Source organism: Melanotaenia boesemani, chromosome 6, assembly GCF_017639745.1.
Source record: "Melanotaenia boesemani isolate fMelBoe1 chromosome 6, fMelBoe1.pri, whole genome shotgun sequence".
Lineage (NCBI taxonomy): Eukaryota > Metazoa > Chordata > Actinopteri > Atheriniformes > Melanotaeniidae > Melanotaenia > Melanotaenia boesemani.
Window position 1 is genome coordinate 34,663,770 of NC_055687.1, and position 21,791 is coordinate 34,685,560.

Below are 21,791 nucleotides of genomic sequence, written 5' to 3' on the forward strand. Positions count from 1 at the left end.
GAAAAAAAAGAACACGTTATGTTCTTTAAGTTATTTAAAGATTGGGGGTTACGCACACACAAAGATTAAATATAAAAACACACACAACTTGCAGGTTTTTCCTTTTATCATTGAAGTGTGTTTGTGCAGCAGTGATAGACGTCCTACAGCAGCATCACCCAAAGTAAACACCTGCTGATAAAATACATCATTGGCTGTTTTACAAGTTTTTCTTCACTTTTTACATTAGATGATCACTTTAGTTGTAATAATCAGTTCAATATTTCATAAAATATAGACCAGGGGTGCCCAAAGTCGGTCCTGGAGGGCCGCTGTCCTGCAGATTTTCCAATGTTTCCTGCTTCAACACACCTGACTCAAATGAAATAGATCCAACAGCCTGTTAAGTTTTGCACAATGACTCATCAATTTGAGTCAAAAACCTGCAGGATTGTGGCCCTTGAGGACCGGAGCTGGGCACTCCTGATCTAGACCTAACAAAAGGTCTCATCTGTGCCCCCCTTTTGCGGATGTGGTTAATCTTTTCCATCTAGCCTCTCCACGTCCTGCCATCATAACAGAGAAATGACAAATGTATGGGGTTCGTTATGCTGCGCATGTGTTAATTATGTTAATATTTTTATTGCAATTAATTAATAAATTAGTTACTGCCATTAACATGTTATTTTTTGGCAGCCCTAATAGAATTGACGGGATAACATTTACTGACAGTGTTACGTTAAACAGTTAACATCATTTAACCCAGTTACTGAACATTTCTCTTTATTTTGTGCTATAAAGCTGCTGGTTATCCTGCAGGTGGTGAAGCATATTGGATGGGTTTCTTTTTTTATGTCCTTTTACAGTCTGGTGAGCTGTCCTCCACAATCACACCTGGCTCGTTTTTTCCAGAAGCAAAGAAATCCCACTATGATGATTTAATTTGTTAGTTTTCAAGGAGTAACCCTTCCACTGACGTACTTTCCCATGAAAACAAAGAAGCACATGCAGTTGTTTAACTTTGTTTTCCTTCTTGTTTCTGGTTCTGATGAAGATTTTCCTTCCTGGTCCTGGTCCTGAAGGAGGTTTTCCTTCCTGGTTCTGATTCTGAAGGAGGTTTTACTTCGTGGTCCTGGTTCTGAAGGAGGCTTTCCTTCCTGGTTCTGATGAAGGTTTTCCTTCCTGGTCCTGGTTCTGAAGGAGGCTTTTCTTCCTGGTTCTGATGAAGGTTTTCCTTCCTGGTTCTGGTTCTAAAGGAGGTTTTCCTTCCTGGTTCTGAAGGAGGTTTTCCTTCTTGTTTCTGGTTCTGAAGGAGGTTTTCCTTCCTGGTTCTGATGAAGGTTTTCCTTCCTGGTTCTGGTTCTAAAGGAGGTTTTCCTTCCTGGTTCTGAAGGAGGTTTTCCTTCTTGTTTCTGGTTCTGAAGGAGGTTTTCCTTCCTGGTTCTGATTCTGAAGGAGGTTTTACTTCCTGGTCCTGGTCCTGAAGGAGGTTTTCCTTCCTGGTTCTGATTCTGAAGGAGGTTTTACTTCCTGGTCCTCTTTCTGAAGGAGGTTTTCCTTCCTGGTTCTGATTCTGAAGGAGGTTTTCCTTCCTGGTTCTGATGAAGGTTTTCCTTCCTGGTTCTGGTTCTAAAGGAGGTTTTCCTTCCTGGTTCTGAAGGAGGTTTTCCTTCTTGTTTCTGGTCCTGAAGGAGGTTTTCCTTCCTGGTTCTGATTCTGAAGGAGGTTTTACTTCCTGGTCCTGGTCCTGAAGGAGGTTTTCCTTCCTGGTTCTGATTCTGAAGGAGGTTTTACTTCCTGGTCCTCTTTCTGAAGGAGGTTTTCCTTCCTGGTTCTGATTCTGAAGGAGGTTTTCCTTCCTGGTTCTGATTCTGATGGAGGTTTTCCTTCCTGGTCCTGGTCCTGAAGGAGGTTTTCCTTCCTGGTTCTGATTCTGAAGGAGGTTTTACTTCCTGGTCCTCTTTCTGAAGGAGGTTTTCCTTCCTGGTTCTGATTCTAAAGGAGGTTTTACTTCCTGGTCCTTGTTCTGAAGGAGGTTCTCCTTCCTGGTTCTGATTCTGAAGGAGGTTTTACTTCCTGGTCCTGGTTCTGAAGGCAAGGCAAGGCAATTTATTTGTATAGCACATTTCATGTACAGGACAATTCAAAGTGCTTTACATAAAACAAAGACATTACAGATATTTAGAAATAGTAAAAGGCATCAACACATAATCACAATAAAATAATAAATTACATTAAAATGATTAAAAGCAAGATAAGTTAAAAAAGTTACAGTGCAGATTTCATGCATAGGCGCATGAGAAAAGAAATGTTTTTAACCAGGATTTAAAAATGTCTACATTTGGGGAAAGTTTAATCTCCACTGGCAGTTTGTTCCATTTGTTTGCAGCATAACAGCTAAATGCTGCTTCTCCATGTTTAGTCTGGACTCTGGTCTGGACTAGTTGACCAGAGTCTTTGGATTTAAGAGCTCTGCTAGGTTTATATTCTCTGAACATATCACAGATGTATTCTGGGCCTAAACCGTTCTGGGATGTAAACAAGCAGAAGGCTTTTAAAATCTATTCTGTGACTGACTGGAAACCAGTGTAAAGATGTTAAAACTGGTGTGATGTGTTCAGATCTCTTAGTCCTGGTTAAAACTCTAGCAGCAGCGTTTTGGATGAGCTGCAGATGTTTAATGCTCTTTTTAGGAAGTCCTGTTAAAAGACCATTACAGTAATCCAGTCTACTGGAGATGAATGCATGGATGAGTTTCTCCTGGTCTTTCTGGGAGACTAGACTTTTAATTCTGTTGATGTTTCTGAGCTGGTAAAAAGCTGTCTTAGTGAAGCTTTGATGTGGCTGCTGAAAGTCAGATCTGAGTCTATCAACACTCCCAGGTTACGAACTTGGTTGGTGATTTTAAGAGCCCGAGTCTCCAGGTGTTTGCCAATGCTGACCCTCTTCTCTTTGCTACCAAACAGAATAATCTCAGTTTTGTCTTCATTTAATTGTAGGAAATTCTCCCTCATCCAGGTGTTTATTTGCTCCAGACACTGACACATTAAGTCTATTGGACTGCAGTCATCTGGTGACAGAGAGACATAAAGTTGTGTATCATCAGCATAACTTTGATAATTAACGCTATAGTTCTGTAGTATTTGACCCAAAGGGAGCATATACAAGTTGAACAGAAGAGGTCCAAGGACTGACCCCTGGGGGACTCCACAAGTCATGGCCACTCGCTCGGATTCATAGCTATCGATCATAACAAAATAACTCTGGCCTTCTAAATAGGACCTGAACCAGTTAAGAACCGCTCCAGAAAGTCCAACCCAGTTTTCCTGAAGGTTTTCCTTCTTGTTTCTGGTTCTGAAGGAGGTTTTCCTTTCTGGTCCTGGTCCTGAAGGAGGTTTTCCTTCCTGGTTCTGATTCTGAAGGAGGTTTTCCTTTCTGGTCCTTGTTCTGAAGGAGTTTTCCTTCCTGGTTCTGGTTCTGAGGGAGGTTTTCCTTCCTGGTTCTAAAGGAGGTTTTCCTTTCTGGTTCTGAAGGAGGCTTTCCTTCCTGGTTCTGATGAAGGTTTTCCTTCCTGGTTCTGAAGGAGGTTTTCCTTTCTGGTTCTGGTTCTGAAAGAGGTTTTCCTTTCTGGTTCTGGTTCTGAAGGAGGCTTTCCTTCCTGGTCCTGGTCCTGAAGGAGGTTTTCCTTCTTGTTTCTGGTTCTGAAGGAGGTTTTCCTTCCTGGTTCTGATTCTGAAGGAGGTTTTACTTCCTGGTCCTGGTTCTGAAGGAGGCTTTCCTTCCTGGTTCTGGTTCTGGTTCTGATGGAGGTTTTCCTTTCTGGTTCTGGAGGAGTTTTTCCTTTCTGGTTCTGGTTCTGAAAGAGGTTTTCCTTCCTGGTCCTGGTCCTGAAAGAGGTTTTCCTTCTTGTTTCTGGTTCTGAAGGAGGTTTTCCTTCCTGGTTCTGGTTCTGAAGGGGGCTTTCCTTCCTGGTTCTGATGAAGGCTTTCCTTCCTGGTTCTGGTTCTGATGGAGGTTTTCCTTCCTGGTCCTGGTCCTGAAGGAGGTTTTCCTTCTTGTTTCTGGTTCTGAAGGAGGTTTTCCTTCCTGGTTCTGGTTCTGAAGGAGGCTTTCCTTCCTGGTTCTGATGAAGGTTTTCCTTCCTGGTTCTGGTTCTGATGGAGGTTTTCCTTCCTGGTCCTGGTCCTGAAGGAGGTTTTCCTTCTTGTTTCTGGTTCTGAAGGAGGTTTTCCTTCCTGGTTCTGAAGGAGGTTTTCCTGTCTGGTTTCTTGTTCTGAAGAAGGTTTTACTCTCTGGTTCTGATTCTGAAGGAGGTTTTACTTCCTGGTCCTTGTTCTGAAGGAGGTTTTCCTTTCTGGTTCTGTTTCTGATGGAGGTTTTCCTTCCTGGTCCTTGTTCTGAAGAAAGTTTTCCTTCCTGGTTCTGGTTCTGATGAAGATTTTCCTTCCCGGTTCTGGTTCTGAAGGAGGTTTTCCTTCCTGGTCCTGGTCCTGAAGGAGTTTTTCCTTCTTGTTTCTGGTTCTGAAGGAGGTTTTCCTGTCTGGTTTCTTGTTCTGAAGAAGGTTTTACTTTCTGGTTCTGATTCTGAAGGAGGTTTTACTTCCTGGTCCTTGTTCTGAAGGAGGTTTTCCTTTCTGGTTCTGGTTCTGATGGAGGTTTTCCTTCCTGGTTCTGGTTCTGAGGGAGGTTTTCCTTTCGTGTTCTGATGGAGGTTTTCCTTCCTGGTCCTTGTTCTGAAGAAAGTTTTCCTTCCTGGTTCTGGTTCTGATGAAGGTTTTCCTTCCTGGTTCTGGTTCTGAAGGAGGTTTTCCTTCCTGGTTCTGAAGGAGGTTTTCCTTCCTTGTTCTGGTTCTGAAGGAGGTTTTCCTTCCTGGTTCTGGTTCTGAAGGAGGTTTTCCTTCCTGGTTCTGGTTCTGAAGGAGGTTTTCCTTCCTGGTTCTGGTTCTGACGGAGGCTTTTCTTTCTGGTTCTGTTTCTGAAGGAGGTTTGTCTTTCTGGTTCTGGTTCTGAAGGAGGTTTTCCTTCCTGGTTCTGGTTCTGAAGGAGGTTTTTCTTCCTGGTTCTGGTTCTGAAGGAGGTTTTCCTTCCTGGTTCTGGTTCTGACGGAGGCTTTTCTTTCTGGTTCTGTTTCTAAAGGAGGTTTTCCTTCCTGGTTCTGAAGGAGGTTTTTCTTTCTGGTTCTGGTTCTGAAGGAGGTTTTCCTTCCTGGTTCTGGTTCTGAAGGAGGTTTGTCTTTCTGGTTCTGGTTCTAAAGGAGGTTTTACTTCCTGGTCCTTGTTCTGAAGGAGGTTTTCCTTCCTGGTTCTGAAGGAGGTTTTCCTTTCTGGTTCTGGTTCTGAAGGAGGTTTTTCTTTCTGGTTCTTGTTCTGAAGGAGGTTTTCCTTCCTGGTTCTGGTTCTGAAGGAGGTTTTCCTTCCTGGTTCTGGTTCTGAAGGAGGTTTTCCGCTACACTGTCTGCATGTGCAGGTCAGAATTGAAAATTGAATCAAAAAGAAGATAATTTAATGGAGTGGTGTCGCTCTACTGGCCAAGTGTGAACTAGAATCTTCTCTAAAGCTGATCTTAAACCACCTGAATACCTCGGTTGTAAACGGCAGAGAATAAGATGTTAATTTGTTTTATTGTTTTTATTAACTAGTGTTTTTAGCTGTATTTTCATTTATATTTATTTCTCTGATGCTCAGTACCTTGTTTCATCTGTGGTTGATGTTAAATTGCTGGATAAATAAAGTTTACATTCCACATTTTGATCATTGTTGTGGTGAAAAAAAAATTAAATATGAGATAAAATAAAATTGAAATAAATAATTGAGAGCTACTTTATTGATACCTTCTCAGTTGGAGTTGATTTAGTCTGATGGTTTTGTTCCTCTTCCTCCTCAGACAACGAGACTGCAGTCTACACACTCATGCCGATGGTCATGGCTGACCAGCACAGGTACGTCAGCCGTCCATGTGTCCTGTTGTGTTTTACCACGTCACAGATAAAGACTTCTTTTTTTTCTTTTTGTCTCAGGTCAGTTTCAGAGTTGCTCCTCAACTCCAAGTTTGATGTAAACTACGCCTTCGGACGGGTAAAGAGAAGTTTGCTCCACATCGCAGCCAAGTAAGCTGCTCAAATCCCACACACACATATAAACAGGGGCGGCGTGGCTCAGTGGGTAGAGTGGTCGTTTTGTAGCCTGACAACCCTCAGGCTACAAAACGCCTGTCAAGCTCATATCAAGGTGTCTCTGAGCAAGACACCGAACCCCAAATTGCTCCTGATGAGTTGTGGTTGAGCGCATTGCATGGCAGCTTCCACCATCAGTGTGTGAGTGTGTGTGTGAATGGGTGAATGTGTATAATATAAAGCGCTTTGGGTATCATTCCAGATACAGTAAAGTGCTTTATAAAGACCGACCATTTGCCACTAACCCTTAAAACTCTAAAGGTGGATTTATACTTGCGTGGCGTCTGCGTCACCGCCGTCTTCCAGACCTGACATGCACCCCTGCTACGCAGACGGTTACACAGATGTACTCCCTTATGATTGGTCAATTTGGGATTATAATTTTCCAAATTTCTGGATCTTCTTGCTGAATGTGTGTAGTAACTGCTATCTTTTAAAACAACACCCAGTGGATTAAGTTGATGAGTTGATGATGGAATTATTTCTTCATTATCTTCCACATGCTAATAAGACGCTGAACCAAACTGGATGCCATTGTTCTTTTAAAACAGAAAATATGTACCGGAACTGAAGTGAATCATCAAAAGAACTCCAACCTAGCAAGTTTACCGGCCGATACCACCCCTGTTGCCACCTTCAGGTTAGGAGGAGAAACTGCAACACGAAACCAAAATGACGCGTTACCCCTACGCTCGAGTGTGAGAACACACTCACCAGCGTCAGCTACGCCATAACCGACCACACGCAGACGCCGCGCGAGTATAAATCCGCCTTAAGACATTTTTATTACATTTATTACTAACAGAACTGTGTAGAAATAACACACAGATCAACAGTGACCAAGCCTTTTCTCATCTGCACATCATTGACTCAAGTCTTGGCTTTTAGGAGAAGCAAACACACAATAGAAGCTCTTTAGATACAGTTTTTCCTCATTTCCAGTTATTTACCTACTATTCTCACAAAATCAACTCATGTTTGACTCAGTAAAATCTGTCTGGCCTGTGTTAGCTGGTAGTTTAGGATCAGTCTATAAAACACATGTTGGCTGGACCAGCTGTCCGGCGTCATCATCATAAGACATTAATCTTCCTCTTCCTTGTTTTGTTCTATCACTCTTCTGAGGTTTAAAGGAATGCAACGCTGCATTTCTCTGTGCTGTAGGTTTTTATTCCTGTCCTCACTTCACACGTCATGGTTAAAATATTTCCTGGAATCATCCTGCTGAATCAGTAAAATGAACAGGTCATCATTATATGAAGAGCATAAACCCTTTCATACTGATCATATTTGGTGGCTTCATAGTATGCGCCATTGCCCCTAAACAGCCTCAGTGTACAAACACCTGTGGCGTCTACATTTAAGTATAAAATTTGAAATCATTCCGTTTTTGTCTATTTTGGGTAACTGTAGGAAAATTTCGGGCTAAAAGAGAGATGTTCAGGGTGTTTATATTGTTGTCAAATGTCAACAAAGGTCAACTGACCAGTATGAAAGGGTTAAATCCTTCCTGGGTGATGAACCCTGTTAGAGGAATTACCAGACCCAGACTCAGTGTCTCCACTTGCTTCCAGTGCAGACTGTGGTTTACAGTAGAACCTACATAGCACATTTTCCTGCAGTCAATGCAGGTTTTTGAGGAAGCTACTCAGACTCTCTTGGTTCTGCTCGATACAGCTGTGGGTCAGTGGAGTGTCTGGTTCTGCTGCTGAAGCGAGGAGCCAACCCAAATTACCAGGACATCTCAGGATGCACCCCTCTCCACCTCGCTGCTAGGAATGGGTATGATCACACATGTTAAATATGTTTAAACCGCTTTCTATCATGGCTAGTCACTTCCGACTGCATCTTTTCTAAAATCATCAGCTCTGTATTTTCACAACTGTTTACTGACACGAACCAAATGTTTTCTCAGACAGAAGAAGTGCATGGGTAAATTACTGGAGTATAATGCTGATGTCAACATCTGCAACAACGAGGGTCTGACTGCTGTGAGTGGATCAGGTTTCTCTTCTGAAAGTAGTAACCCGGGATCCGATTAAAGAGCCTCTGTATGAATCTCTCCTGCAGATTCACTGGCTGGCTGTGAACGGGAGGACAGAACTTCTTCATGATCTGGTTCAGCATGTTTTCAATGTGGACGTGGAGGATGCTATGGGACAGACGGCTCTACATGTAGCCTGTCAGAATGGACACAAAACTGTAAGACCACTGCAGACATCCCACAGAAACACTTCCTGGATAATACTGAACAAAGTTCAGTTCTTCAACCAGTTAGTCCAGATAGTCCCTCTGCTGTTAGATGTGTCCCAGTATTTTTCACCCCAGCCCTGTGTTAATGATATGGTGCTAATGATAAGTGTCTACATCAGAGCTACTCTATTCAGTCCCACAAGGGCTGCAGTCTTGGAGGTTTTCAGTGTGCCCCTGCTCCAACACACCTGACTCAAATTCATATCCCATTCCCTACACACCCACATTCTACCATAAATGGTCAATGCAAAATACTTTATGCATATAAATAATCCAGTTCAGGTATTTCAGTCAATCTAACACTGGGCCCAGTTTAGCACATGGACCTAAGAGCACTGCTCTAGGGAATCTAAACTGGCATTTCAGCCAGTCATCATCACGGTACAGTAAATCTTCATGCTCTCTTAATACTCTCTCCACCCTGATCCTGCCATTGGCATCTTAAAGCAGTGCAGGGCTACAAGCAACGGCTGCAGCAGACAGCAATAGACCTTACTGTCACCAACGTCAGCCCTCAGAGCTGAGGTTCTCTGGTGCCTGAACACCTCAGCCAAGCATCACTCATACTCAGGCCCATACTGGCCCACGGGAGAAGGGGTACAATTCTCAGTGGCCTGGACCGGAAAGTAGCTCAACTGGCCTGCTTGTCAATAAATAAATAAATTAACAAAAAAAATGACAGGGCAGTACATCAGTGTGGCTGATTGGTCTGGCTGGCAATGACACCTGTGCACAGACAGAATAATTTGTGCTCGTCAGTTCTCACTAATGATGGCGATTGGTCAAAAAGTATGAAGCTAAATCAGAGCCATAATGCCTGTTCATTTGAAAGAAATATTTGAAAGTGAAAAAATGTAAAATGAAAGTCACGTTTTTACTGTGAACTTTGAAAAACAAATAATTAGATTTAAAATAAAACAAAATGCATCATATGTTTATATAAATTTGAATTTAAATGGGCTAATTTTGTTGTACTTTTACATATAAACCTGAATTATAAATTTTCAGCATTTATATATTTATATATATTTTTTCAAGTTTCAGTTTCGAATTTTATGTTTTCAGATTCAGATATTTTTTTTCACAGTTTCAGATTTTTATTTAAGATAAGCTAAGATCCTTTATTGATCCCACAGTGGGGAAATTTCACAGTTACAGCAGCTCAAACACAAAGTAAAAGAGACATTAAACAGTAGACAAAATAAAAAACAAAGACACAAAAAACAGTTTGTACAATAAATAATAATAAAAGAAAAAGACGGAAACAGTGTTTATATACACAGCTCCGCTTCACGTGGGACGGATCACGCCTCCGCGTCATCCATTAATTTATGATAATGGACACCTCAAAGGGCATTATCCCGCTTATAACATGGTCACTTACAAAAGAAATAAATATTAAATCAATTATTAATACGTTAATGTTGTTTTTTATCATTAAAATCGTAGGTTATTCACAAGAAGCGGCTTAGTGGACTATTTTGTTGTGATGCGTTGCAAAGGTAACCGACTCTGACACAGAACCTGCAGCTCGGTCGGCTGTTGTATTAGACCTGATCAGTGGAGGGAAGGGAGATGATTGCTTAACCTTATGTTACGTGACACACACATTTCAGAGGGCGGGTGAAGCAATGTGTCTGTGGTAATCCAGACTAGTTTCTTTCCACCACTTACAATAGTCCCACGTAGCGATTGTTTGTCGTAGACCAGCACTCACACAGGGCAGGGAGGCACACTTGGCGAAAATGGTGACGACATGGCAGTGATACCGTTTGTCCAAAGTGTTGATGAGTTTCTTAAATCCTGGGTTGTTCACTGTGTTAATTGGTCTTTGTCTTTTGTTTATCTCTCTGTGTCTCTGGGAGCTGGTGGATTATTTAGTCGCGACTCACAAAAATGAAACATTTTTCTCTTTTCTTGTGTCACGTCACATGCCCCCGTGTGCACGTCTACGTGAACAAGCTCAACATTTCACATGCACGTATGTCGCTTGGCTAGAGGAGGGCAGCGATTTTCGCCTCATTGCAGAAGTTCCATAGAAAATGATGGAGAAGGAGCGACGTCGCCTCCTGTGTGTCCCGCCCTTAACTTGGGGTGTTTGCAACTCATGCTGAATAAAAGCAAAGCGGTCGGGGCTGTGGGAGGAGTCTGCAGCAGAGCGCTGCAATTCCAGCTGAGCTCGATTTGCAACTGGAAACAGCACAAGAGTAAAATGAAAATGAGCAAATAATCAGAGCATTTCATTTTTATGATCGTTGAAAACCCAGATCATAATTGAGATAAAAATTCGATTAATCACCCAGCCCTAGTTCAGAGAGAATTTCTCTCTTTCAGTCAGTATTCAGTCGTCTGTAAGGGCAGTATTACTAATATGGGGCAACTCAGCTCTGTTTCTCATGGATACTTATGAATGCGAAGCGAATCTATTTTTTTTTCTAGTTATGAGTTGTCCTGTATGGATCATGCAGTCCTTAATGAAGACTGACCAGGGGGGAGGATCTCTGATCCAACGAATCGCTGTGTCCATGTAGAATCAGTTGTCTCCTCCTCATCCAACATCGGTCCCTCAGATATCGGTCGAGGCTGATCATTGATCAGCTGCTCCAGGAGGATATGACCTCTTGCTATGTTCCTGTTGGGTTTTTTATGAGTCTGGAGCTGAGCTGTGGTATGAAAACGTGTCTACCCAGACGGTGTTGTGTCTTCTGGACAGCGGAGCGGACATCAACCGGCCAAACGTCTCCGGAGCCACGCCCCTTTACTTTGCCTGCAGGTAACAGGTCAGAAACATGGAAACGTCCCATGATGACCACAGCTGTGATAAATCCTATCCTGTTTCTCAGCCACGGTCAGAGGGACACGGCTCAGATCCTACTCTCCCGGGGGGCCAAATACCTAGCTGACAAGAACGGGGTCACTCCTCTGGATCTATGTGTACAGGTAAACATATCAGGACTTCTTACCGCCCACTTTTTGTTGATGTTCGGCAGCTGTTGGAGCTCCTGTGTTCTTCTCAGGGAGGGTATGGGGAAACCTGTGAGATCCTGATCCAGCACCACAGTAGACTGTTCCAGACCCTGATCCAGATGACCCAGAATGAGGATATTAAGGAGAATATGGTGATTCATCCATCTGCTCCGTCAAAGAGACACCCTTCTAGATGAGATTCAGTACTGATGAGAGTGTGTTTGTAGCTCCGGCAGGTTCTGGAGCACGTCTCCCAGCAGAGCAATGGCCATTACCACCGAGTCCTGACCAGTCTGGCAGAAGTGGCCACCACCAACGGACACAAGCTTCTCAGGTACAACCACACACCTTCAGTCTTTTATAAACCAGATAAAATAGAGGGACTGTCTGGAGTTAGAGCCCCAGGTACAGATCTAGAGTCAGGACTAGGTTTCCCCAGCCACTGTGTTGCTTTCCTGCAATCTTCAATCACCTTGTGGTCCTTTAAAAAAAAAAGTGTGGAAAAAAAGTCTTTTAAAACAAAAGTGATGCAACAAATACATAAAACTAGATAAAAAGCTTCCCACAGCCTCCAGAATCTGCAGCTGCCCCTGGTCCTTAGAGGGAAACAAAAACAATTAAATCAGATATTTTCACTGTAGTTGATGTGGGACATAAACACACATTACACACTCGAAGTGACGGAACACACACACAGACACACAAACACGGCCAAGGTACTAACCCCTTTAAGTAAATCCAAAGATCACTGTGTGCATAACAGAGCAATATTTAATTTAATTTCATTAAAAAACACGACCACAACATCAGCGTTTACATAGCACTGGGTGTAAAATGTAAAAAGATTAAAAAACAAAACAAACTAGGCCGACACCGCAACATTGCTTTCATAAACAGCAACAGTATTCTTTGGACTGTAAGTTAACAAAAATCAACTGGATGAAACAACCACTCCACCATAAAATTACCATGTAAAAACAAGAAAAGACAACTTAGGCAACTTGTGGGACATATATGATATAAAATTATGTACACACACAGAAATTAAACTATAGAAAATTAAATTATAGGTACTGAGCAACAGACCAGAAAATTAAACTTTGGGTAATTATTATAGATGATGAATTACTAGCGTGTGCACATGTACACGTGTTTCATCAGACTTTTCTGTTTTGCAGTCACTTTGTGACCATGAGAGAAGCCAACGTTAACTAACTTGTGTTTCTTTTCTTACTGAGTATACTGCAAAGATCCAATAATCAACGGCAACAAAAACACAGCAGACAGTAATTGCGATGTCTTCCTACGATCATTTTTATTCTGTTTATCCAAAATGGCCCAAACAGCATCCATGCTGCTGTGTCCACCGGGGTCCCCACACAGGGCTTGTTTAGGATCCGACTGGCCAGCTAGTTTAAAAAACTTCTGCAAACTTTCTTTTTTACTTTTTTTTCTGTCTGAGTGAAAGCTAACTGCAATCTCAAAATCATTGCTCTCCTGTGTGACCAGATCCTCTCCCTCCCTCCGTTTCTCTAGCCTAAAATTTACCTCTAAATTATGCAAACACAAGATTTTTTAGTGTAACTTCGGTGGGGAATATACAAGAACAAAACAGAAAACTATTCTAAACACGAAACAAACATTTATTTATATTATTTTTTCTTCAGGGCATTTTTTTGTAGTGACAAAGCAGGTGGCGGATCCGGCTCAAATTAATTAAGAAATATTTAACTGCTGTGTGTGAAAAGAAAACTGCTGTAAAAAGCTGTTTGTTTTTACAAAAATGTGTTTTTAAACCAAAATTTCCTGCATTTTTGTTAAGTACTTTTTTATACAAAAGTTTGCAATACACTACTATTGGATTGCCATTTAATTTAGTGTAGCCATCGAGCATCATTAAACATTGTTTAGGTAAAATATTAATTTAACTAAACAATAGGAAATTTTAATTAATACATTAGTGTCTGGAAACCTCAGAGCAGCACCAAGTTTTTTCTTTTAATGGAAGCATGGAAAACCATTAAATCCTAGATTAATTAATTGAATATAATAATTAATTGCACATTGTAATGGAACATTGATCAACCATTCAAACAGGATAAATGAACAATAAGTGATTATATCTACAAACATTAAAGAACAAGAAAGAATGATAAGAGTCAACATAAATAAAGTCATACTGATTAAACATTATATCAGTCCTGATCCTGACTTGATCAGGATTCTTGATCTTGAATCCTGACTTGAATGGTTTGCTTCCTTTTTTATATCTCAGATAAAAAAGTCTTTTCCTGATCTCATCAGGGCATTTCTGACGAAGTGTAAAACCCCTTTCAGACTATCAGAACCCACCTGGTATGTTAGTTAAACAAAGTCTTTGTTATAAGATCTGCAGGGATACAAAGATGGTGGCAGTGGAAGAAAAAACCTGGTGGGATGTTAGTTGATCAGTTTGAGGAATCAAAAGGGTGAAAGAAAGGAGTTCCATGTCATCGGTTCCGGACCTACATCTGGAACAGATAAACGTTAGTATGGTTCACATGATAGTTTATCATCCCAATGACAGTTTGTGGGTTTGCAGGAGGTTTGTTCATAACTCCCCAAATCATAGTTAAAGCAAGGTTCAACTCTCAGTCCTTTCTGACAAGAGTTGTTCTGTTCTGTTCTGTTCTGTTGGACATCAAATCAAGTCGTAAATACCTGAGTGTGGGCTCATAAGCCAGACTCTGTCCCTCTTTGGGGAGAAGTTTCTCTGTCTCTGTTGAGAGGAATCCATCGGACATTTAAGTTAATAGAAAATCAAAAGCAAAGTTCTCGATGTGTCCCATCTGTTCCTTTCTGAGTGATGGAATGCTCTACATTAGTGTAAAACAATGTGAATAATTACAGAAAATTGTGGGATTTATCACCATTAAAAACCTTAACTGTTGCCCAGAACTAATAAAAAACAATAGAAACATTAATGATTAAACGGACTTAAATGGTGGATTTCTAACATGGATTTTGTTCCCTGAAATAAACGTGGCTGATTGGCTGCTGGCTAGCAAAACATCGGTGGTAAGGAAAGTTAGGCCAGCATCCTGTAATCATGGAGGGATTGGAGTAGACTGCAGGTTGCTTTGGACCATGATTTCCTAGACCTGTAACTTTGAGAAGATCAGACTAGCTGTTGTCTTTACAGTGGATAGACCGTGATCTGTCCTGGAGACAGGTGGACTCAGTTTCTTCTCTAGTGGACGTTCCAAATGGTAAACTTTTGTTTCAGAGGAGAAGATGATGTGAGCTACTCCTGTTGGCCAGACCTCAGTATCTTCATTGTAACTGATCATGTACCCCAGTCAGTCTCAACATCCACTTCAGATTTTCTCCAGGAGGTCCAGATGGTTTGTTGTGGACCTGTAGTCTGACACAATGTCTGCCAGTTGTCATGTGATGCATCAACTTCCTGTCTGCTTACAGTCTGTCCAGTAGCTACGAAGCTCAGATGAAGAGTCTGCTGAGAATCGTGCGAATTTTCTGCCATGTTTTCCGGCTGGGACCCTCCTCTCCTAACAACGGCAATGACATGGGCTACAACGGCAACAAGACGCCTCGCAGCCAGGTTTTTAAGGTAACCAGGAAGCGACATACTGCCATCCATCAAGTAAAACCTGATCAGTCTCAACCTCAAAGTTTCCTCCAGGAGGTTCAGATGCTTTGGTCTTTCAAAAAACTTGTGTGAAACTGCAAATTAGTGTGTTTTATGCTTTTTCTTAAACAGCTTTTGGGGACAAAAATGTCCCATTAAGTCCCACCTTTTATTATTTTTAGCTAATAGCTATTACAAATGATAATAATTATAAGGTAAATAACACATCATAGTGTGATCTGATCATTTAGACCAGGGGTACAAATTCATTTTAGTTCAGGTTCAACTTTCAGCTCAATCTAGTCTCCAGTTGGTCGGAGCAGTTAAATAACCGCATAAAAGCCAATAAGTAATGAAAACTCTACATTTCCTCCTTTATTTTAGTACAAAGAAGAAAAATAAGTGAAGTTTCAACAATATTTAGCCTCAGTTACACATTTCCATGTGCATTACAACTTCCAGATGATGATGATGGAGCTACAAAATCACCGAACATTTAATTCCAGGTATCTGAAAAATCCAGTATTTCACTTTATTATCAGAGTAACTGTTGGATAAAAATAATCTGAGACTTTAATCAGGAACGACAGACCAACAGAATCTTGGTAGAATAAAATTTACTTGCAAGGAGTTCAATTCAGCACAGAGACAGAGACATGAAGCTGTGAACAGTGTTATTATGAAACTATGATTTTCATTTCTTCTAACAGTAACTTTTCCAGACCTAGAAGTTATTTTAAATGTACATACATGTACATTTCCACATATGTAGTGATCCAAACCATGTGAACTGACTCACCTCATAATACAAACTGCGGTCAGCTCTATTAAGTCAGAAAAGTAGAAAAGATAGAACAAGTGATCCCTTGCCTTGGAAATGTTTTATATTTAAACTAGGAGTGTCAAAGTTAACACGTTAATGACATGTTAACGAAATGTTTTCAATCCCAATTAATGAACATCTGCATAGTTTCAGGAAATGATGCAAAAATAAGGTTCTGGTTCTGTGTCTTTTACATGGACAGTTTAGCTTTAAAAGCTCTGGTTCTCTGGACCAGACCAAGATCAAATTTATTTACTGTTGCTGATCTAATGAGTTACCACCGTACTGTCATGTTTCAGTTGCTGCGTGCTGTGCAGCACACAGCTTATTTAGAGAGTCACCCTCCTCCTCTAAAGACAGTTGGAGTTCTACAAGCAGCGACCTTCAACAGCTGATCTGGATAAACTAAAGACGTTAGAAACGGTGTTAGAGTCCTGCAGCAGGATATTTACTCCTGTTTTTAGTAGGTTTGTTTCTAAATCAAGCTAAGGCTGTCAGAAGTGGCCTTTATGCAACTCCCCCATCTCATTGCCTTAAAGAGTGTGTGTGTCTAAAGGGGTAATGTGTGCAAGCACGTGTACTTGTGTGTGTGTGTGTGTGTGTGTGTGTGTGTGTGTGTGGGAACTAAAGCAACTTATTCTATAACTTCTATAACTGCAAACATTATGGTACATTTAGAAACGGATAAATAAATTAATATGGGATGAATCACATTTTGGTGAAACTTCTCGGAAACGGCTCCACGGATCACTTCCTGATCTTCTCTGTCCTCCTGTGTGTGTCTTTGCAGCCTTTGGAACTTCTCTGGCATTCCCTGGACGAGTGGTTGGTGCTCATCTCCACAGAGCTGGAGAGGAACAGGAAAAACCCATCTTCTCCCTCCTCCAGTAGTGAGATAGCCTCTCTGCTCCTCAAACAGTGTGATTCGGACTCCGGCTCCAAACTCCCCTCCCTGCTGGACCACCAGATCGTCATGGAGGCCGAGGCCTATGCCGAGGGGGAGGACGTGATCTCCATGACGGCCAGTCGGCTCAGTGCTGTCATTCAGGCCTTCTATCTGTGCTGCTCCTGTCAGATGCCACAAGGGTCAGTGCACAGCTCTCCAGGGTCAGCCTCCAATCAGAGACAGAAAACTCTTAAATTTATATTAGTACCACTCTTAGATTTTTAGATTTTCCATATTGTGTTTTACTTTAAGTTTAATGAGTTTAATGTACTTGTCTCCCATCAGATTCTAAGCCTCACCAGAAGTGTTTTCTACATAAATTTACTCCTCACAGCCCAAAGTTTCATATTTGTTGTGTGAAAAATTTAGACGTTCGCTTCAGAAAGACATATTTTTTCTGTTAAATGCAGAGGACTGAAACCCAGTCTCAGAAAGTTTTCAGTCAAATGATGACGTATTAAATTAGAAAACAGCCATCAGATTTCACAGTCATGCTTTCAGTTCATCCTCGTGCCTTCATTTGTATGTTTGAAATAAGAAATGATCCAATCAGGAGCAACTCTGAGGCTACGTTCACACTGCAAGTCTTAATGCTCAAATGCAGCATTTTTTCCCACATCCAGTTCTTTGTGTGGTAGTTCACATGATCATTTCAATGTGATTGTCATCACATTTCAGTGTTAGCGGTACGTGGCTGTGAAGGGACGCATGTGCAAAAGAAAGCAAGACACCGTGCAGTGTGTGGTGTTTACAGGAGTAAATATGGATGCATCATTTGTTTATCTGTTTAGAAGTACCCTTCACAGTTGGAACTGACAAAATTATGCCCAATTGATGAATGAAATGATATTGCCGCGATCCACCTCCATCGGCGCAGAATTGTGATGTTTGTGTCAGTTCTGTGACGTCAGAGTCGGATTAAACGCAGCATGACTGCTTCCACTTCCACACAGATCAGATATGAATGAGGCCTGGGATTGAAAAAAACGGGATTTGTGCCATTTAGACTGTCATTAAAAATCCAATACGAGTCAAAGATGGGAAAAAAGTGGAATTGAGCTGCAGTGTAAACAGAGGATTAGGTTAGATTAGGTTAGGTTAGATTAGATTAGATTAGGTTAGATTAGATTAGGTTAGATTAGATTAGATTAGATTAGATTAGGTTAGATTAGATTAGGTTAGATTAGATTAGATTAGGTTAGATTAGATTAGGTTAGATTAGATTAGATTAGATTAGATTAGGTTAGATTAGATTAGGTTAGATTAGATTAGATTAGATTAGATAAGGTTAGATTAGATTAGATTAGATTAGATTAGATTAGATTAGATTAGGTTAGATTGGATTAGATTAGGTTAGATTAGGTTAGATTAGGTTAGATTAGATTAGATTAGGTTAGATTAGATTAGATTAGGTTAGATTAGATTAGATTAGATTAGGTTAGATTAGATTAGGTTAGATTAGATTAGATTAGGTTAGATTAGATTAGGTTAGATTAGATTAGATTAGATTAGATAAGGTTAGATTAGATTAGGTTAGATTAGATTAGATTAGGTTAGATTAGATTAGGTTAGATTAGATTAGATTAGATTAGATAAGGTTAGATTAGATTAGATTAGATTAGATTAGATTAGATTAGATTAGGTTAGATTGGATTAGATTAGGTTAGATTAGGTTAGATTAGGTTAGATTAGATTAGATTAGGTTAGATTAGATTAGATTAGGTTAGATTAGATTAGATTAGATTAGATTAGATTAGATCAGATTAGATTAGGTTAGGTTAGATTAGGTTTGGGAAAGTTGATCCGCCACGTCTCATCTATATCCTGATTGTTATATTTATATTTATTATTATATTTAAACAGGATCAGATTAGTGAAGGTGGTTAATGAAAAAGAGGTTGTAGTGAGCTTTTACAGTTTGTTTTTTTCTAACAGTGTTTAGGAATAGAGATTGTGGTTTAACTCCATCTCTCCTCCTCCTCATGTTCTTTTCTCCGTCAGAATGACATCACCCTGCTTCATAGAGTTTGTCTGCAAACACGACGACGTGCTCAAGTGTTTTGTAACCAGGTGAGTGTGTATGGCCGCTTGCCATACATCAACCTCTTGATATATTACAGATCAAATATCAGTCTTCTCTTAATTTATTTTTACTTTTGTTCATTTGTTCCTTCACTTCCTCTCTCATTCCTTCTTTCCCCTGTCGTCTTTTTCAGGAATCCAAAAATAATCTTTAATCATTTCCACTTCCTACTGGAGTGTCCAGAGCTGATGTCACGTTTCATGCATATCATTAAGAGTCAGGTAAGGCTGCAGGAGGATGCACTGACGTCACGATCATGCAAAATCATTTCTCTGAAACAACATGGCTGCCTGGAGAAACTGAAGACTGACTTCATGATTCAGGTCAGCTTTCAGTGTCTTCTGCTGCTCCTTTGTTTGCCAGGATGGAGGTGATGTGATGACACCCAGCAGGGAACAAAGGCAGATTTTTTATTCAGACTCATTCTGTGTTTCAGACGAGAGTTGCTGAGCTGAAAAATCCCGAGTGATGAGTGGTAATTAGGGAAACGCTGCTGAGGTTGTGATGAAGTGTTTGTTTTCTCCTCAGCCGTTCAAAGATCGCTCCGAGTGGTTCTACGAGCATCTGCTGGCTGGTCAGCCAGATTCAGACATGGTCCATCGTCCAGTCAACGAGAGCGACATCCTTCTCATCCACAGAGGTAAAGATGTCCTCACACTTCCTCTAAACTCACATCAGGGTCAATCACACGTCATGTCTCATATCACGATGCTCATCTTGTTGACAAACACTAACACAACCTGGTTCTGAAGGTAAGTGTGTGTTTAGACCACATTAACCCTTGTAGGTCATTATGGATGTTTTTTGTCCTGTCAGGTAATGTTTCCTTCAGTTTCTGGCCTAATTTCTGGTTGTTTACCCATATTGGATGATTTTTGGTATGAAAGTGTTTCACATGAAGAACTTCCAATTACATTTTTTTAAAGGTCAGCAGAACCAGCGGGACACCAGGGATAAACTTGACCTGTCAGGTCCTTAAAGGACAAAAGGTCCTCTCCCAAAAACTGGTATAAAAATATTAAAGAATAAACATTTTTTCTGTTTTTGGCACAAATCAAAAAAGTCAACTTTGCTCCTAATCAGAACTACCAAATATGTAATTTATCCAAATTAATTTAGGCCTTTAAATTTCATTTTATTAGCCTGATGCCACTGTTTATTGTAAAATATACACATAAAATTAGGGCTGGTTATTGTTAAGAACCTCACGATTCGATTCGAATTAGATTCTTTGGGTTGAGATTCGATTCAATTTTGATTCAATTCGATATTGATTTAAATGCTTTAATGTCGATTCAGTAAGTAGAAATACACAAATATTAGAATTCCTGTTGACAGCTTTTTAATATTTATTTTCATGCCCATGTTAACATGTGTGTTATGTCACCTCACATTTTGAGCAATGAAATAACTGAAAATGGAAAATTGCAGAATAACAGCTTATGTGTGTATGTGGCGTAAACATGCAGCTCTGAATAAACAATGAAAAAGTAAAGTGCATGTAAACCTAATTATTTCTTTCCTCTTGGAAAAATTGTGATAAACATGATGTAACGTTTATTTGAACTGTTTCACATTTGAACCACTCTTTGCTCCCTGTGTGGCTTTCGTGCAGGGATCTGGTCTGGAGAACATCTGACACTAATTCCCACTTGTTAGAAATAAAATGAGATGTGATATTCACGTAGGGGTCAGTTGCTCTGGAAGTCCAACCGTCACATGTAGGAGGCACTCTTTCTGCAGACTTCAATGATTCCAGAACCGCTCAACAATTTCATAAAGGTGTCAGAGGTCCAACAACATTGTTTTCAAAGCGTATTACCCCAAAATCAGCCCTGGTCCTTCATTTCAGCCATTCCAAATGGGATTCTAGAGAGCTCTAATGAGAACGGGCTGCTTCTGTGTCTGAACCTTTTAAATACTCATAAATGATGCCTGTTCATGTCCCTCTCCAGATCAAAGATCTGGCTTTCGCTGGCGCCCGCTCTGTGATTTTAAAGGGCAGGCTCAGCTAGCCGGGGGGGGTTGGGGGGGGGGGGGGGGGGGGGGGGGGGGGGGTCAAAGGCAGTATCCACTACTAGGAGCAGTGGTTATTTCCCTCTGTGATGGACAGACTCGCCTGTTTGAGCACACATTCGCTAAAAAGTGGAGCAAGAAAGTGAGAGAGGTGAATTTTCTCATAAACAGGCTATGACGACACATTTGACTGTTAGAAAAACTTTAGAAAGTGAATTTTGCATAATATGGGACCTTTAAGAATTTTTAGTACATCTAAGATGGATAAAAAAAAACTAAATCCCCCTCTCAAATTTTATTAAAAATAAACAGTTTTTTTGTGATTGGGTCTCATTTGTTACAGATATAGCACTGTGAGGGGTATAACATGTACATCAGTGATTTGAACGACCAAAAGGTTTAAAAAAATCTGTCTGTAATGTTTTTAAAACACTGTTTTGGGAGAGGACTGTTTTGGGAGAGGATTGTTTTGTCCTCCGATGACCTGTGAGGGTGGTAAACTGGACTAAACCTGAATCTGCTACTTTCTTTGTGAAAAATGTCTAAATGCTGCCATGTTAATGGCTGATTAGATATTTAAACAGGCGGAGCTGATGACATGGATGGTGGGTGTATTGACGGGCCAGTAATCAACATTTTCTCTTGGGGCTGTGTTTCTTTTGACAGAGAAATCTCCATCATTAACAGAACTACTTATGTTTTTCACACTCAGATTCCATATTCAGGAGCAGCTGTGAGATGGTCTCCAAATCCACTAATGAGAAGCTCAAACAGGGCATTGCAGTTCGTTTCCATGGTGAGGAGGGTATGGTAAGTCTCCACCTCTGTTAACAGCTGGTTCAGCAGTATGTCCTGTCTCTGCATGGTGGTGTACTCGTCTCTGTGTTAAAGGGCCAGGGTGTGGTTCGGGAGTGGTTTGACATC

At 40.8% G+C, this 21,791-nt stretch overlaps 1 protein-coding gene and 1 long non-coding RNA gene across 3 annotated transcripts in view; one reads left to right on the forward strand and one right to left on the reverse strand.

Moving 5' to 3' along the window:
- hace1 (HECT domain and ankyrin repeat containing E3 ubiquitin protein ligase 1) overlaps window positions 1-21,791 on the forward strand; it is a 49,759-nt gene that overhangs the window by 1,092 nt on the left and 26,876 nt on the right. For both annotated transcript variants that reach the window (XM_041987668.1, XM_041987669.1), the window contains exons 2-17: window positions 5,863-5,917; window positions 5,996-6,085; window positions 7,829-7,933; window positions 8,067-8,142; window positions 8,222-8,353; window positions 11,095-11,177; window positions 11,248-11,344; window positions 11,422-11,523; window positions 11,599-11,705; window positions 14,831-14,981; window positions 16,613-16,908; window positions 18,770-18,838; window positions 18,985-19,072; window positions 19,380-19,491; window positions 21,580-21,677; window positions 21,759-21,791. The exon at window positions 21,759-21,791 is cut by the window's right edge and continues 55 nt beyond it. In XM_041987668.1, the coding sequence (XP_041843602.1) occupies window positions 5,863-5,917; window positions 5,996-6,085; window positions 7,829-7,933; window positions 8,067-8,142; window positions 8,222-8,353; window positions 11,095-11,177; window positions 11,248-11,344; window positions 11,422-11,523; window positions 11,599-11,705; window positions 14,831-14,981; window positions 16,613-16,908; window positions 18,770-18,838; window positions 18,985-19,072; window positions 19,380-19,491; window positions 21,580-21,677; window positions 21,759-21,791 (1,694 nt within the window). The remainder of the gene's footprint in view (window positions 1-5,862; window positions 5,918-5,995; window positions 6,086-7,828; window positions 7,934-8,066; window positions 8,143-8,221; window positions 8,354-11,094; window positions 11,178-11,247; window positions 11,345-11,421; window positions 11,524-11,598; window positions 11,706-14,830; window positions 14,982-16,612; window positions 16,909-18,769; window positions 18,839-18,984; window positions 19,073-19,379; window positions 19,492-21,579; window positions 21,678-21,758) is intronic.
- LOC121641510 overlaps window positions 2,544-21,791 on the reverse strand; it is a 21,305-nt gene continuing 2,057 nt past the window's right edge. The window contains exons 2-3 of the long non-coding RNA XR_006010706.1: window positions 14,344-14,346; window positions 2,544-2,555 (exon numbers count right to left, since the gene is read on the reverse strand). This is a non-coding gene — a long non-coding RNA (uncharacterized LOC121641510). The remainder of the gene's footprint in view (window positions 2,556-14,343; window positions 14,347-21,791) is intronic.